This window comes from Urocitellus parryii, chromosome 7 (genome assembly GCF_045843805.1).
Source record: "Urocitellus parryii isolate mUroPar1 chromosome 7, mUroPar1.hap1, whole genome shotgun sequence".
NCBI classification, from domain to species: Eukaryota; Metazoa; Chordata; class Mammalia; order Rodentia; family Sciuridae; genus Urocitellus; species Urocitellus parryii.
Genome location: NC_135537.1, coordinates 64,190,704 through 64,206,082, shown reverse-complemented (window position 1 = coordinate 64,206,082; position 15,379 = coordinate 64,190,704). Strand labels below are relative to the sequence as shown.

Sequence of the window (15,379 nt, the reverse complement as noted above, 5' to 3'; positions counted from 1 at the left end):
AAAGCACAATTGATCTGTACATATGAAATCTCTAATATTAATGGAAAATTTTAAGTGATTTATAATTTATTCAATGGTAGGTCAGTTAGTGATTGATGACCACTGAGTTGCAGAAGCATTTCTATTTTCCCTTTCCTCAACCAAATAAGTAAAATTAGTCATCATCCTAGCTCAGTCTTCATTTAGGAGACTCTTGTTTTTGGACTATTGGGCTCAACCACTGAGCCACATCACATCAATATCTTTATTTTATTTATTTATATGTTGTGCTGAGAATTGAACGCAGGGCCTCACATATGCTAGATGAGTGCTATGGTAATTTTTGGTGTTTAGTAGTATGTGAGAATATTTTCTAATTTGGAGATCATGTGATTTTGCTAAGACAGCATGGAAAAAAGGAACCACTCGGCCTCTGCCATATTCTTAACTCCAGTAAAATTTTTGACCAGTTCTTAGGGATACAGTGGCTTCAGTTTGAACATAGAACCATAAAATGAAATGGAGATTTATTTTTATTTTTATTTTTTTTATTTCTAAAATTTTCAATTTAATATTTTTGAACCATGGTTGACCACAGGTAATTGAAACCATAGAAAATAAAATCATAGCTAATGGACTGCAGTTGGGATTTTAGAGTATGTAGTCTTTTTAGACTTGCTTCTTCCACTCAGCAATATGCATTTAAATTGCTTCCATATCTTTTTCATGGTTCAATAGCTCATTTGTTTTTAGTATTGGAAAATATTCCATTATCAGGATGTACTATGGTGTATTTATCCATTCACCTACTAAAGGAACGTCTTGATTGCTTCCAAGTTTTGGCAATTGTGAATAAAGATGTTCTTTGTATGTACATACATTTTAAACTCCTTTGAGTGAATATCGAGGAATGTGATTACTCGGACACGTATTTAGTTTTGTAAGAAACTGCAAGACTGTCTTCCAAAGTGGCTATGCAGTTTTTCATTCCCATGAGTAATGGGCAGGTATTTCTTCCTGTTACTCCACATCCTCACCAGCATTTTGTGTTGTCAGTGTTTTGGAATTTGTTCTCTCTAATAAGTTTACAATCATGTCTTATTTTTGTTTGCAACTTCCTAATGGCCAATGAAAATATGCCATTGTTGAAGGTCTTTCATATGCTTACTTGCCATCTGTATGTCTTCTTTGATGATGTGTGTTTAGATCTTTTGCTCATTTTTAAATTGAGTTATTTCTATTTATGGGGGAGCTGCCAAGGATTGAACTCAGGAGCACTCAACCACGGAGCCACATCAGCAGCACTATTCTCTATTAGGGTGTCACTGAGTTGCTTAGTGCCTCGCTGTTGCTGAGACTGGATTTGAACTTGCAGTCATCCTAGATCAGCCTCCCAAGCCTCTGGAATTACAGGCATGTGCCACCAAGCCTGGCCAACTTGGGTTATTTCTTACTGTTGAAGTTTTTTTTTTTTTGTTTTTACATTATATTTGTTCTTTTAGTGACACATGACAGTATATTTTGACATATTTATACAAACATGAAGTATGTCTTATTCTAATTAGGATCCCTCCAGTCTTGTGGATGTACATGATATAGAAATTCACTGTGGTGTATTCACATATGTCATAGGGAAGTTACATCAGATTCTTTCCACTGTCTTTCCTATTCCTAACCTCCCTCCCTTCCCTTCATTCCCTTTTCTCTAATCCACTGAACTTCTATTCCCCACTCCCCTTGTGGTTTTTCTTGGTTTTATTCTGATCTTAGAATATAGGAACAATTACTAGATGTTCTTTTAGAATACCTTTGTGACAAAGTACTGGTTTCAGGTTTACTTGGGGAGTTTTAAGCCCTCATGAAGGGTGTTTCTTACTGTGCTCTTTTTGTTTTAATTGGGTAGAAACTGATCTGCCCTTTGGGACTGGGCACATCATATTTACAGAGGGACATATCAGGAGTGTTATTTGCTGTCAAGAGTTCCCTTAAAAAACTCTCTCTTAAAAGAGACTCCCTTTTCTATGATTTAATATTTGATTCCTTTAGGAAGTAAGCAAGTATTAACAGTAACTTGTTTAATAATGCTAGAGTAATGAATCATTTATATGACATTGGAATAGAATAAAATATTGCTAATTTGGTATTCTAGCTCAGTATCATGTTCCTTTTACTGCAGTAACTCTATTTGATAAGCTATTTTGCATGGAAGTCTACGATTGATTGTGCATTTCTTGTGTTCCTAAACAGATTAAAATGATGTTTTAATGACAACCAATGTGAGTATCGGTTATTATCTTCTATTAAAGATTATTGTAAGGACCGTTAAGAGGCTTGCGTGTGGGCTCTGATTAAAAAAAAAAAAATGGTCTCCTACCACTACACTGTTCTAGTTCTTGTGTCTTTTCTGTTCCCTTTGTAGCCCTACCCTCTACCAGCACTGTCTTTCTTTAAATCATTGGGTCAGGTTTTCTCTAAAGTCTCTAGATTCTCCAGTTTGTGCAGTGAATAATGGAATGTGGTTTAGAATCATGTCTAAAACAGATTCTAGGTAAAAGTGTGTTCTCTGCTACATATTTGGCTTTTTCTTACCTCCTGCTTCCAATTCCTCAATAACTTACATAAATATCACCTACTTGGATAAATGATACTACTTGGATAAAAAACTTTACTTTTGAGAATCTCAGAAGTTTCCTCCCACAATTCTGGTTTAAGAAAGAGAGAGAAGCCGGGCACTGAGGAGAGAGCTTGTCATCTCAGCTACTCGGGAGGCCCAGGCAGGAGGGATACATGAGCCCAGGAGTTTGAGGCCAGACTATGAAACATACCATGGCAAGACTTTGTCTCAAAAAAAAAAAAAAAAAAAAAACCCCACAAAGAATAACAACCAAACCAAAACACAAAACCACACACTAGCAAAATAAAAAACAAGAAAGAAAAATGAAGAGTTGACCTTTGAATTCAAGTTATTGTTTTATTAGTTGTTACATTTGTTACTTATTTTAAATAGTATTCATTCTGGCTGTGCTTTTTTTAAAAAATTTTTTTTAGTTGTAGATGGAGACAATGTCTTTATTTTATTTATTTTTATGTGGTGCTGAGGATCGAGTCCAGTGCCTCAAATGTGTAAAAATCATATCATGTCTGATACATGCATGCTGAATAAATATATTAAATAAAGGAATTAAAGTATGAGCTATTTTTTTTCCAGCTTTCCTATTTTTCAGTTAAGGAGGAACACAAGAGTTTGGTGTCAGTTAAAAAATGTGCAACAGTTGATAAGAGAAAAACAGTTTTACTGCAGTTCTAATTTAAATTTGGCTTTTAGAAGCAGTAAGTAGCCAAGGAAGGGAATTCTTAGTTATTAATTATGATTGCTTCATGTTTGGAAGTAAATGTGTATTCAGAAGGCATTATTATACTTAGTATTGTATGCAAGTGGATGTTATGTTATATAAAAATAAGACATTTTTGATACAGTCTTAAGAAAAATGTCTTTATTCATAAAAGTTAAAAAACTTAAGCATACTTCACTGTTGATGAATTTGTCCCCATAGAAGCCAACCTCCTTTTGTTTCTTTAACTTTTAAAATTCTAGTGGCAATTTATTTTGTATCATTCTTTTTATTATTTATATCCTGGAGATACATAAAAACTGGAAATCATCCTTTTCCCTACCAACATTTCCAAAAATTTCACCCAGATTCCCTTTCCTGTGTCTGTGATCTGATAATGAAACAAGGAAGCTTATTTTAAGTTGATTTAATATGCAATAATGTAACCTTAGCTCAGCAAGTACTTTTAATATATAAATGTGTTTTCCTATAGACAGTTTTTACACAAAGTTGATAGTAGGGTCTTGTGAAATCATGGAAGTTGACTCACTTGATATGGATCCAGGAGCTCAGCCTGTGGATGTCCTCATGTGGTGCTGCTAGTTCTCTGCAGCTGTGCCACTGACCTCAGGCCAGTCCCTTTACCTTTGTTCTATAAACATGCTTATTTTTGTCTTCTCTCCCAGTACCTCTCCACCAGGCACTGCCCCAGGTAGGAAACATGTGGAAATGTTTGGGGGTGTTTTTGTTTGTCATATTCTGGGACCTACTTGCCTTTAGGTCCAGGGGAAACCAGAGTTGTGAGATGTCTTGCAGTGTGAGGAGTGGTCACACGGGTCCACCACTGTCCTGCTAAAACTTCCAGAAGCACCGTCTGCAGAGACATGGACAGGTCTCTGTGAGGACAGGTGCAGCAGCCCATGAGCCCCCTCACAGAGGGTCCGTGTACTGCACAGATGTGAGGCAGTGACCCATTTGTAAATTTTTCCTTTTCATACCTGGCATTTTGGCAGGTGACTTGATCTTTTTATTTATTAATATTTACATAATATGTATCGCATTCCTTTAAGGAAAATGTGTGTATGGTAGATTTTCCTCTTAAGAACAATATTGACTGTTTTTAAAGCTATCATTTGGCCTTCATGGTTTCTGTTTATTTATGACTGTTAGAAGAATATTTCCAAAAGAATAGAACATGCTAAACATATCGAGTATGATAAATGACATTTGGTGGACAGCGGTTTACAAAGCTGTTTCCTGCATTGCAACCAATTGTGAATGAACCTTTTCCTGCTTCACAGGGCCCAGTGGACTCTATAAAGGACAGAATTTTGCTTTTCTTTGTTCCTGTTATATATTTATGTAGTTTCCTTCTTCCTTCAATTTCCCTCTGTCTGCCTGCCTGCCTGTCTGCCTGTCTCTGTCTCTCTCTGTCCTCCCCACCCACTCAGAATATAGAGTAGCTATGGGTAGGGGATTATTTTCTTCTGCAACCACTGGTTTTAAGATTCTACAGATACTAAATAAAACACAGCAAAAGGTCTGGCTACATTTTTCTGATTTCATTAAGTTGTTTGTATGCTCAATACTTTGAAGGAGGTTTTATGCAAGTGGTTTTGGTAACTTGGAAGCAAGGTATATGTTATATCAATATAATATTTTAAAAATAATGAACCCATCCGTAGTTTATTTGTTCTATTTCAAAATTACGGTTTTCTGTACATGGCCTTAAGTCTAGGAAGAAGCATTTCTGTTTTCAAAACCTTTTATTTAGTGTCGCATGTTTGGAGGATTTAAGTGAAAACTTTTTTGAAATGATCGACTGTCAAATAACTCTAAGTAACTCAGTGTAAAGAGAGGTGTTCGATGAAATGTTTTCTTCCATGGTGACATTTTTACTTTTATTTCTAAACAGAGACAAAGCATGGAGGACACAAGAACGGGAGGAAAGGAGGACTTTCTGGAAGCTCCTTTTTCACTTGGTTTATGGTCATTGCCTTGCTGGGAGTTTGGACGTCAGTAGCTGTTGTTTGGTTTGATCTTGTTGATTACGAGGAAGTTCTAGGTAAGAATTGTGATATGGTTTCTTACGTGAATTTGTAAAAGGGTAGGTGACATCCCTTAGTCATTGTGAAGGTTTGTTATTATCTTTATGGTACTGTTCATTTTGGTACTGAATTGGTACTGAACCATTTATTCAGTGATTCTCCATAGGATGGAGCAAAAGGGAATGTTACCAGGATTACCTCAGTGGCTTCTGAACTTTATTTAAAAAAAAAAAAAAAAAAAAAGATTGGGCTGGAGTTGTGGCTCAGTGGTAGAGTGCTCACCTAGCATGCATGAGGCACTGGGTTCAATCCTCAGCACCACATAAATGTAAAATAAAGATATTGTGCCCACCTAAAACTAAAAAATAAATATTTTTTTTTTAAAAAAGGCTTTGTAGTATTTGATTAGTACACATAGTTTCATCAGAATGAGTTTTATCAAACTCATTCTTGCTACATGTTGTATGCATGTATACCTGTTTCTATTCAGGTTTATTTATGTTATAAATTTTTAAAATTCTTGATCATGAACCACTGAATTTACTTAAGGATCTATGAACAGCATAACCACACAGTTTGAGAAACCCTTCTTCAGAGAGGATTTTCAAAGCGCCCCCCCCCCCCCAGTGCCTGTTGGAGGAAGTACCTGTGTAAAAGTGTGCGTGTCCTGGGACAGGTGTGTGGACGTGACTGTGAGTGGATGGCTGTGGTCTGTATACTACTCTGAGGATGGTGCTGTGGTACTTGTGATCATGCTCCCCTTTTTTCTCCTTTTCTCTTCCCATAATTGCTGGTGTTTCATGATATTCTTAACATTAATAATTCTTTATCATTTTCATCATTTTAAAAATTGAGATAAAAGTCATATAATATAAAATTCAAAATCAAATATTTGAAAATGTATCATGTATTGGTCTTTAGTATGTTAGTCACTTTGTGCAAATATCATCATTGTCCAATTCCAGAATATTTCTAAAACCCTCTCCCCCTATAACGTCCAACTTCCCCCCAACCCCTTCACTCTCAGGGCAAACACTAGCCTGTTTTCTATGTCTGTTCTTTTCCCTTTTCTGGAGATTACATATAAATGGAATCATACAATATTTTTATCTTTATTGCTTGAAGGAAAGGGTCTCTAGATACATGAATAAACTAACAGAATTTTAGTTCAGTGACAAACTTCGGAGTAGATCTTTGTTGTCATTGGCTTACAGTACTATGCTGCTAGGGAATATATGTTAAGGAAGAGATTTTAAATATTTGTACCTTTAGACTCAAGTAACAATTTTCATGTTTTTACATGCACGCAGCCAAAGCAAAGGACTTCCGTTATAACTTATCAGAGGTGCTTCAAGGTAGGCTATTGGAGATGCATTGGAACTGCACTTTTGTCAGTCTCTAAAACCTCATTCTTAGTCTACTAATTTAACTATCATCTGTATCAGAGAATGTAAATGAGAGGTTCAATTTTCCCTCATAAATTTGTCAGAAGGCAAGTATTTTCTGTTTTTTTCTTAAAATGTTATTTGAGTTTTATGCTGTATACAGCCTTGAGCTTCAGGTTTTAGGATTTCATTTTCATAGCAATAGAAATAACACATTCATCTCTCCATTATTGTCATTACCATTTTTAATTTGTATGTGCCAAGTCAGACTTCTTTATAGCAAATGTGCTATTTTGTAGAGCACAGGGCTTTGGGAAAATAAAGAAAATTTCTGTCTGCTTTTATGCAATCTTTTAATACATACATTGTGCTAAAGAAATGGTGAAAGGGTTGACAACTCTTTTTAATGCCAGTGCTTTATTAGCATGTTGTTTAAAATATTGCTGTACAATATGTTTCTTCATAGTTACTGTCCAATGATGAATTGTCAACTATGTTGCTTTTTAGAATTTTATTTTAGGGTATTTAATATAGTAGACTCATTGAAATGCTAAACGTTCTAGTCTTCCTGATGAGAAAGGATTAAAGTCTTAAAAATGCATATTTATTCTTCTTAAAATGTAAAGGTCAGTTCTTGTGTAAATGTCTTCTCAGCATATATGTTTTAAGATTTCTAATTATTGATTTTTTTTTTTGCTATTTTATAGTAGATGGCCAGTGCTAATTAAGTTTTTAAGTAGAATAACCATTAAATTTTACTTTGTAGTTTCAGGAAGCCTCCAGTTTTATATCCTTTATTTCTAGAACAGTCTTTTTTCCCCCCTCAGTTAAGATTGATTCATGATATTTTTGTTGTGAATCATTATTGAAAAATATGAAAGTAACTATCCTAATTTTTAGCAATAATACTCCATGCTAACTTATTTACTGTATTATATGTAGTCTATATTTAATAGACTGTATTTGAGGATTGGTTGCTTTTTTCTTTTGCTTCAAGTATTTTTAGTGTGATAAAGTTTCACACTTTAAAAACATCAAATTTTATGTAACTCAAAAATGGGTTGGAATTTTTTTATACATGTTCAAAATTTTATCCAAAACATTTTTAGCAATATAAATGAAGGTTCTGAAGTGATTATATCAAGGTATGGTGAAACCTTTAAGAAAAATATTATCCCAGTTATATGTCTTAGAATTTGTGACGTGAATAATTTCTGGATCTCTAAATGATTTGCCCAATAATTTTAGGTAAGATATTCACAGAGCATTGGTTTGTAGTATTAAAAGTATAATTGCCAGGATTGGCTGGGAACATTTATTTATAGTTGGGATATAGGACTACAATGAGGATGATACCTTACTAAATTTGTTTTCCCTTTTGTTTCTACACCTATCATCTCTCTCCTATTATAGGAAAACTGGGAGTCTATGATGCTGATGGGGATGGAGATTTTGATGTGGATGATGCCAAAGTTTTATTAGGCAAGTACACCTTTTATTTATTTTTTTGTTAGTAGTAATAAAATACTGGGAACAAGAGAATATTTTTGTTTTAATAATATCTACATTGGATATAAACATTTTATGGAAGATATTATGCCACTTAAGTGGTACATTCCATTTTTGCTCAGAGGTTGTGACTTTATTTTTCTATTAAAACTCTGACACTTCAATTTACTTTTACAAGTAAATAAGTATATAACTTTTTCGCACACGTTTTTTAGTAAGTGTACTTTAATTTGTGTTTTTAGACTGAAAGCACTTTATATTCTGAACCTAATGTTTGAAGATATAGTGTACTAGTTTGTTTTCAAAGATGGTAATCATAGTCATTCTTAGCATCATTTGACATAATTCACTTCCACTTGAAAATGTAAATTTCTAAAGGCTTACATAAATTCATTTTGAAATGGAATTGTGGTAGTAAACATCTTAAAAAGCTTAGCCATATTTTAAAATTAACATTAAGATGTGAACTAGAGGTCTTTTGACTAAGTTTCCTCATTTTGAAAAATCTTGAACTCTGCATTTTCTATCATCAAGTAACCTGTTTTTAATCATTGAGCAGTTTCTTCTAATAAAAAAGATGTGGTATTCTTCTTCCATTTGTTTTAAAATGCTGTCTTCTAGAAAGAAAGGTGCTGATTTTAATATGCAAATTTAACACAATCTGTCTAGGTGAGATATATAGTTCTGCTTTTAAACAGCACTATTTCCTTTGTCTTATGAAGCAAAATAATATTGAAACATCATATCCAAGTGTTTAAAAATACAATAGCTATAGTAGGATATTTTACACTAAGCTTAATGGAGTATATCTTTTTACACACTCTATTTTGTTTTTCTATGAACATGAAAAAAATGGAAGTAGACTATATTTGTAACCAGTTAAACTGCTTTTGGTAGGTAAATTTTACCTCTTAAAACAATGAATTCTAAGTATGAAAAAAGATTTTAGTTATGATTATATGTAATATACCTTCTTATTTTTCCCCTTTTAGTTTATATTTTCTTATTACTACTTAATGGAAATTAGTATTTGCTACTTTTAGTGAAACATACTATAAAATTTCCATGAATTTTTTTCTTCTGACTTAACCTTAATGGAATTGTCTATGTAATTCTATTATTGCATATCTAGAGTTTCTGTACATACGTTAAATCTTCAGATTGCTCTAACTTTAGGCATGTGAAACAGATAGTTATGTAGAACTTTACATATCAAGATTATGGTAATTTGCTTGCTATAAGTGGTTTATTATTCCAAACATTACTTTAATTGATGAATTCTGAATCATAGAACCTTTTATTTTAAAGATAACTTCATATGGGTCAAATCCCCCCCTTTTAAAATAATCTCCTTATCTACTGTGTTTTATTGATTTTTTTTAAAAAAATTAATAATTTGATTTTTTAGCATATGCTAGATTCCAAAAGCTTCTTCCCTCTGAGATTTTTAACCAATCACTAAAAGATTAATTAAATGTCACTCTGAGAATTACTATTTGCAGGTAGATGCATGTGGCTTGTGCAAATCAAAACTTGTCCCTTTTAGAAGAATTATGTACTTAGAGGTAGAATCTCAGTGGTGAATCCCAGTGTTCATTTTGATAATTTGACTAATAATAAACAAAGAAAGATAAAGAAATTACATTATATGCAATATGATAGTTAGCTTGTGGCTTTTGTCAAAATGAAACAAATCAAATGCAAACTGTCAGGCTCACTATTACCTCTGACTTTAGTTCTATACTGTTTGAATTCTCTGCATGGAATATAACCGTAACTTGAATTGAATTCAGTGATTAGAGTTCTTCTGGTAAGTGAGGTTATTGTAGCTCAGCAGTTACTGGAGTTGACTTCAAAGATAAAACCTGGTGAAAATTTGGGGACCACAAATACTTCAGTTGGCTCTGTATTATTATTATTTTTTTCTCCTGTATTATCAGGGAGAGGTCATGGAGGTGCAAATTCAGTGAGTATGTACCCCAGAGAAGCCAGTGTTCCTGGCTCCATTCTCACTAGGGTGATCCTGAGAAAGGCTGAGCTGAAACCTTAAGGGTTCAAGCTTTGGATTAAAGCCTAAGGAGTCCAAGGGGAAGGAGGACGGTAGAAGAGACTGGGGAGAGCTTGGCATGGCAGCTGTAATAATAGTTGAGATATATTGAACTTTCATAGGTTTGGTGTTTATTTAATAAATGTTCTTTTTCTCGATTCTTCAGTCTGCACATATCTAAATCATTTCAGTTGGTGGAAATGTACACTTTCATGTTTATATTTCTTTAACATTTTAAGGTTTGGCTTTTCTTGTAAAATATGAAAAGAGAAATACATGGGTAAATTAAGATTTATAACCATCATTAATTTTATTTATTACTTTATTATTTCTGTCCAAGGCCTTTCTGATATAGTTTGACAATATACTAAGCCTGTTCTTGATTACAATGCTTCCTGTTTTTGTGGTCAAATAATAAAAAATAAACGTATGTAAATTTTCGTTTGGATTATTGAAAGCTACATTGCTCAGATATGGGTTTTGTAAAAACTTGTTTCCCACATAAAATCAACATGAAATATTCTGAGGACTAAATGCTGAGAGTAAATCTTCTCAGAGTGACAGCACATAAGATTGCATTGCTGTCCTCTTGTCCTGTGACTAGCACCTCGATGGGACAAAATAGAAGGCTGCATACAATTCCCAGAACTTTGGTAAAGGTTTGTGGACTGGATGGATGCATGATCGAGCTTGAGAAAGGAGAAGACCAGAGTTTTTCTAGCCAAAGGCATCGACACCCTGCTCTTTCATTGGAGCCACCCTTAGAGGTGAAGTAGGAATTACATACCCAGAATAGATTTTTTTTTTCTTTTTTGGACTATTAGTTTCAACTTTACGGCTGCTAAAAAGTTGCGTGGTTGAACAGTTTCGTTCGAATACCTCTGCATGTTTGTTGCACGCTTCAACCTGTCATAATGAAAAGCAGAACAATTTTGTGTTTTGTACCTAATAATTAGGAAGTACGTATATTGAAAAATGACGAAAAATAAAATGATTTTACTAAATATGCAACTCATAGTGTTTTCAGACAGAAAAAAGGAATGATGCTATTCTCACATAAAAAAAAAAAAAAATGTTGGTAGAAGTGCAGATCCTGTTTACCACACCTGTCAACCGTGATGTTCAGTGAAAATGTTCTAGGCTCGGCAAAAAAATAATTTAAATACTTACTGCAATGTGTGTCCTTCCCTTCCCTGCAGCTATGGAAAGAATGACATGATGTGGTTCTTTTGACTAAAACAGAGAAAATTTTCTGTAATCTTTAAAACTTAAATTGGCTGTCATACTGTTAGCCAATTTAAGTTTTAAGTTTTACTTGTCCATCTTGATTGCTGGTAGTTGTACCACATGTGGAAATTGTGTGTTGCCAAAGCCTTAAGTGACTGAATTGGGTGGTTACCATCAGAAAATCTCTATGGTGTGAATGTTCACATTTCTTATACGCCAGAATGCCCCACCCTGTTTTCCTCCTCAAATTTATGAGTTCCTTGGCAGTATTGGCAGAAATACCGGAGCCAAGAGACCTTTCTTACTCAAAACCAGTTCTTCATAGGAAAAAACATGAACGGTAATATGCACATTAAATTCTTTCTATTAGGAGGGCCCATTGTTGCTACCAGTGTTTAAAAATGCCAGAAGTCAGTCTGCAATTGAAGCTAATTTTATGGATGAAGGTTAAGAGGAGTTTGGGATGGTCCTATTGCAAATGACTGGCTAAAGCTTTGATTGCATTACTTATTAGTAGGCAGAGTGAATTATTAATCTTCTTATGGCTACAATTAAAGGGCCATGAATCAGTTTCCAGACTATTTTAGTTAGCCTTTTTAGATGGGTGAAAATTTAAGTATTTTATCTAGGTTTCATAATTTGAGTTCATTTATACCCATTTATGGATGCTATAAACAATAATCCTGCTAGTTTTGATGGCTTCAGCATTTACCAAGTTTATTCCAGGTCCTAAGAGGAAACATTTGAGGAAACGAATCTTTCTATTTTCAATAAGTATTTGTTGATAGATACTTCTGTGTGGTTGTATAATCAACTCTCCATAATATCTGGTTGGTAAGTGGGCACATGCAGCGGTTATCAGAAGTGTATATGTTTTTTTTTCTGATACTGCTTCTGTTCATTCTTCCTATTACTGTCTACTGATTTTGACTGATACAATTTTGTCAGTTTTCCAACTCAAAACTCTCTAATGGGAAAGAGGCAAACCTGCTTAGGAGCTGGAAGGAATGGTGAGGATTGGTCAGATGGTGGCTGTCCTTTAGCACATAGGATTAAGAGTTGATTGCAAGGTGTGCATCTGGATCAATTTCTTTATTTTCCTAAATACCTTTTCTGTAAACCTTTGTGACCATGATGCACGGCCTTTGTAGATCACTCTTCCTGGGTTTATTTTTCCACCTAACTGCTCTCCTTAATTTTCTCTTTCTCTCTTCCTTTATTCTTATGTAGGCCTGACCAAAGATGGCAGTAATGAAAATATTGATTCTCTTGAGGAAGTCCTTAATATTTTAGCCGAGGAAAGTTCAGATTGGTTTTATGGTTTCCTCTCATTTCTCTATGATATAATGACTCCTTTTGAAATGCTAGAAGAAGAAGAAGAAGAAAGCGAAACCACAGATGGTGTTGATGGTACGTCACAGAATGAAGGGGTTCAGGGAAAGACTTGTGTCATTTTGGATTTACATAACCAGTAACTTTGATTCAGGGACCGAAGTCACTGGCTTATGAGAACCTGGAGCAGTCTCCTCTTCTTTCCTTTACCATGGCTTACGCAGGGCTTAACGTGCAGTGGGCAGTTGTGACCTTAAAGTTGTTATAGTCACCCATGTGATCTTGCCCAGTGCAGCTCCTCGCTAGACCCTTGCTTGGCTCCCCCCACCAATAGTGAAGAAAGTGGCATCCCTCATTCTTGTAGCTGTCTACAAAGTTCAGTGAAAACGATGTTCTTGGCAGTATAATTGGTTTCTGTATTGTTTTAACTTATGTACTTACCAAATTAAATTTGGAAGCTTAATAGCAAATTGTGTTGTGCTTAACCCTCCATGCTTGTCTTCCTAACACACTAGTGATGATGATTCTAATGAACTTGATTATGAAATTATATCTGGCATGATTCATAAGTTAAATGCTTCTCTGTTGATGTTTAAGTTGTCCAGTGTGTAAAATGATGATTCTTTAAAAAAGCTCTTATTTTTTAATCTGTAATTTGTTTAGGTTAACTGACTTGTCATACAAATTTCAATGTCAAATTCTGTATTAATGGTGCTTTGAAAATAATTTAAAAATTACCCCCTGTATTTGCCTTAGTGCAGTTAAGTTATTGAATTCAGATAGTAGTATGTCTGAATATTTCTGTTTACAAAGCAAAATTTATTTTTAATTTCATTTCTCAGTATACATCCAGAGAAGGTAATTTGTATTTTTTTTAAGTAGGCATATTATAAAAGAGGAAAAGTACGAATATGTATCTTAATGTTGTACATATTAAAATTATTCATCCTAAATAATAGTCTTTTTCCATTTTTTCCTTATTTATCTTATCAGCTATTGATTTGGGCTTAGTTACAATGTGATATTTAGATTTATAACTATATCCAAGTCATTATTTGTTTTAAGAGAATAGATTTTTCCCATTAAAAAAATCTAAAAACATCTTTGAATCAGTTTTTAAAAAAATGAGTTTCATTCCATTGTAACAAAAGCAATTGTATTAGCTACATTTAAAATGGGTTTTAGAAATGGCATATCACCTGCTTTCCCCAGGCAAAATGCTTATAGCTTGAAGGGGATAAGATCTAAGACTTTTGATTTCTGTTGCTCTTTCAAGAAGTGGTATTTCATGTTTTAAAATTTCTTTGAATGTCTCTAAAATTTTGCTTAGCCCTCTTTCTTCATAGAGCTTAAAATGAAAATATTTGCATTTTAGACATTTTTGAGTATTATTTCTACTTTTTGAATATTCCTTGTTTTTCCACATTTAATCAAATGACTTTTAAGCAAATGGATTATTCATCTGTTTATTCTGAGGGGAATAGACAAATTTTTGTTTCTTGGTGATAAAATGATAGCCTGAATGAAAAAGTCTGAAATCAGAACTCAGAAATCCTTCCTCTCTGCTCACCATTTATGTGGGTCAGGGAAGACTGTCTCACTTGCTAATCTTACTAAAATAAGAGCAGCCTTTATTCTGCAGCTACTTTTAGATATGGACATGCATATTGCTTCCTGTACAGTGGTTTTTCTAAAGCTACGATGACTATTAAGACTTTAGTTTGTCTGGCCCTCCTTATTCAGGAGATAGGTTTTATTCTATCAATGTTTCAGACAGCCAAAAGCTTCTGATTTTCAAACATACAAGTATCCACCAAGAATTACAGTGAGTGTTACTTAATAACATTCTTTCTGAAAAGTAATTCAGTCTTGGTATTTATTGTGTCTTGCATTTTGAATGCTATGAACTATCAAAGACGAGGTTTAAATTCAAATAGACGAGGTTTAAATTCAAAATCAGTCTTAGGGCTGCTACTTAATGAAATTCACTTAACTAAATGAAATACTTATTAAAGCAATCTTACTTATTATTGTGTCATGACCATTAACCCTAGAAGGTGGTTTCGTTGAGAAGTGAATAATTAAATTTTTGTGTTAAAATGTTTGTAATTAATTTCTCTATGTCATGATACTAATTCATAGTCTGTGTACAGAAATTAATTATGCTTTATTTTTGTAAGTGGAAAAAAAAATGAAGGATGTGAGGTGATCATTTGCCATTTATTTTGTGCCACTTCTAATTAGACAATTTGAAAAGCCTCTGAGGAAGGTACGATGCAGGTAGCCAATGAACCCCTGACTTCTGTGACCTCCTTCAACTTGTCCCTAAGGTATTTTGTGTGTGTGTGTGAGAGAGAAAATAAAGTTGTTTGCAAAACTTTGGTATAAAATATCTTGAGCTGATCAATATAACTTTGTTTATGTTTTATTACATATGCTATAATTGTTAATTTTTTAGGGATTAATTTTGTAATTTTCATATAATATTTTCTCATCTCAAGTCTTCTAAACTTAAGAGCT

General features: G+C 33.7%; 1 protein-coding gene across 8 annotated transcripts in view; it reads left to right on the top strand.

The window, feature by feature from the left end:
* The window catches only part of Asph (aspartate beta-hydroxylase), a 208,533-nt gene that overhangs the window by 30,134 nt on the left and 163,020 nt on the right, over window positions 1–15,379 (top strand). For 4 of the 8 annotated variants that reach the window (XM_077801167.1, XM_077801166.1, XM_077801168.1 and 1 more), the window contains exons 2-4: window positions 5,227–5,376; window positions 6,670–6,714; window positions 8,158–8,226. In XM_077801167.1, coding sequence (XP_077657293.1) covers window positions 5,227–5,376; window positions 6,670–6,714; window positions 8,158–8,226 — 264 coding nt within the window. Of the gene's footprint in view, window positions 1–5,226; window positions 5,377–6,669; window positions 6,715–8,157; window positions 8,227–12,757; window positions 13,753–15,379 lie in introns of those variants that run through there. The other 4 variants (XM_077801170.1, XM_026390789.2, XM_026390792.2 and 1 more) reach the window with 3 other exon arrangements.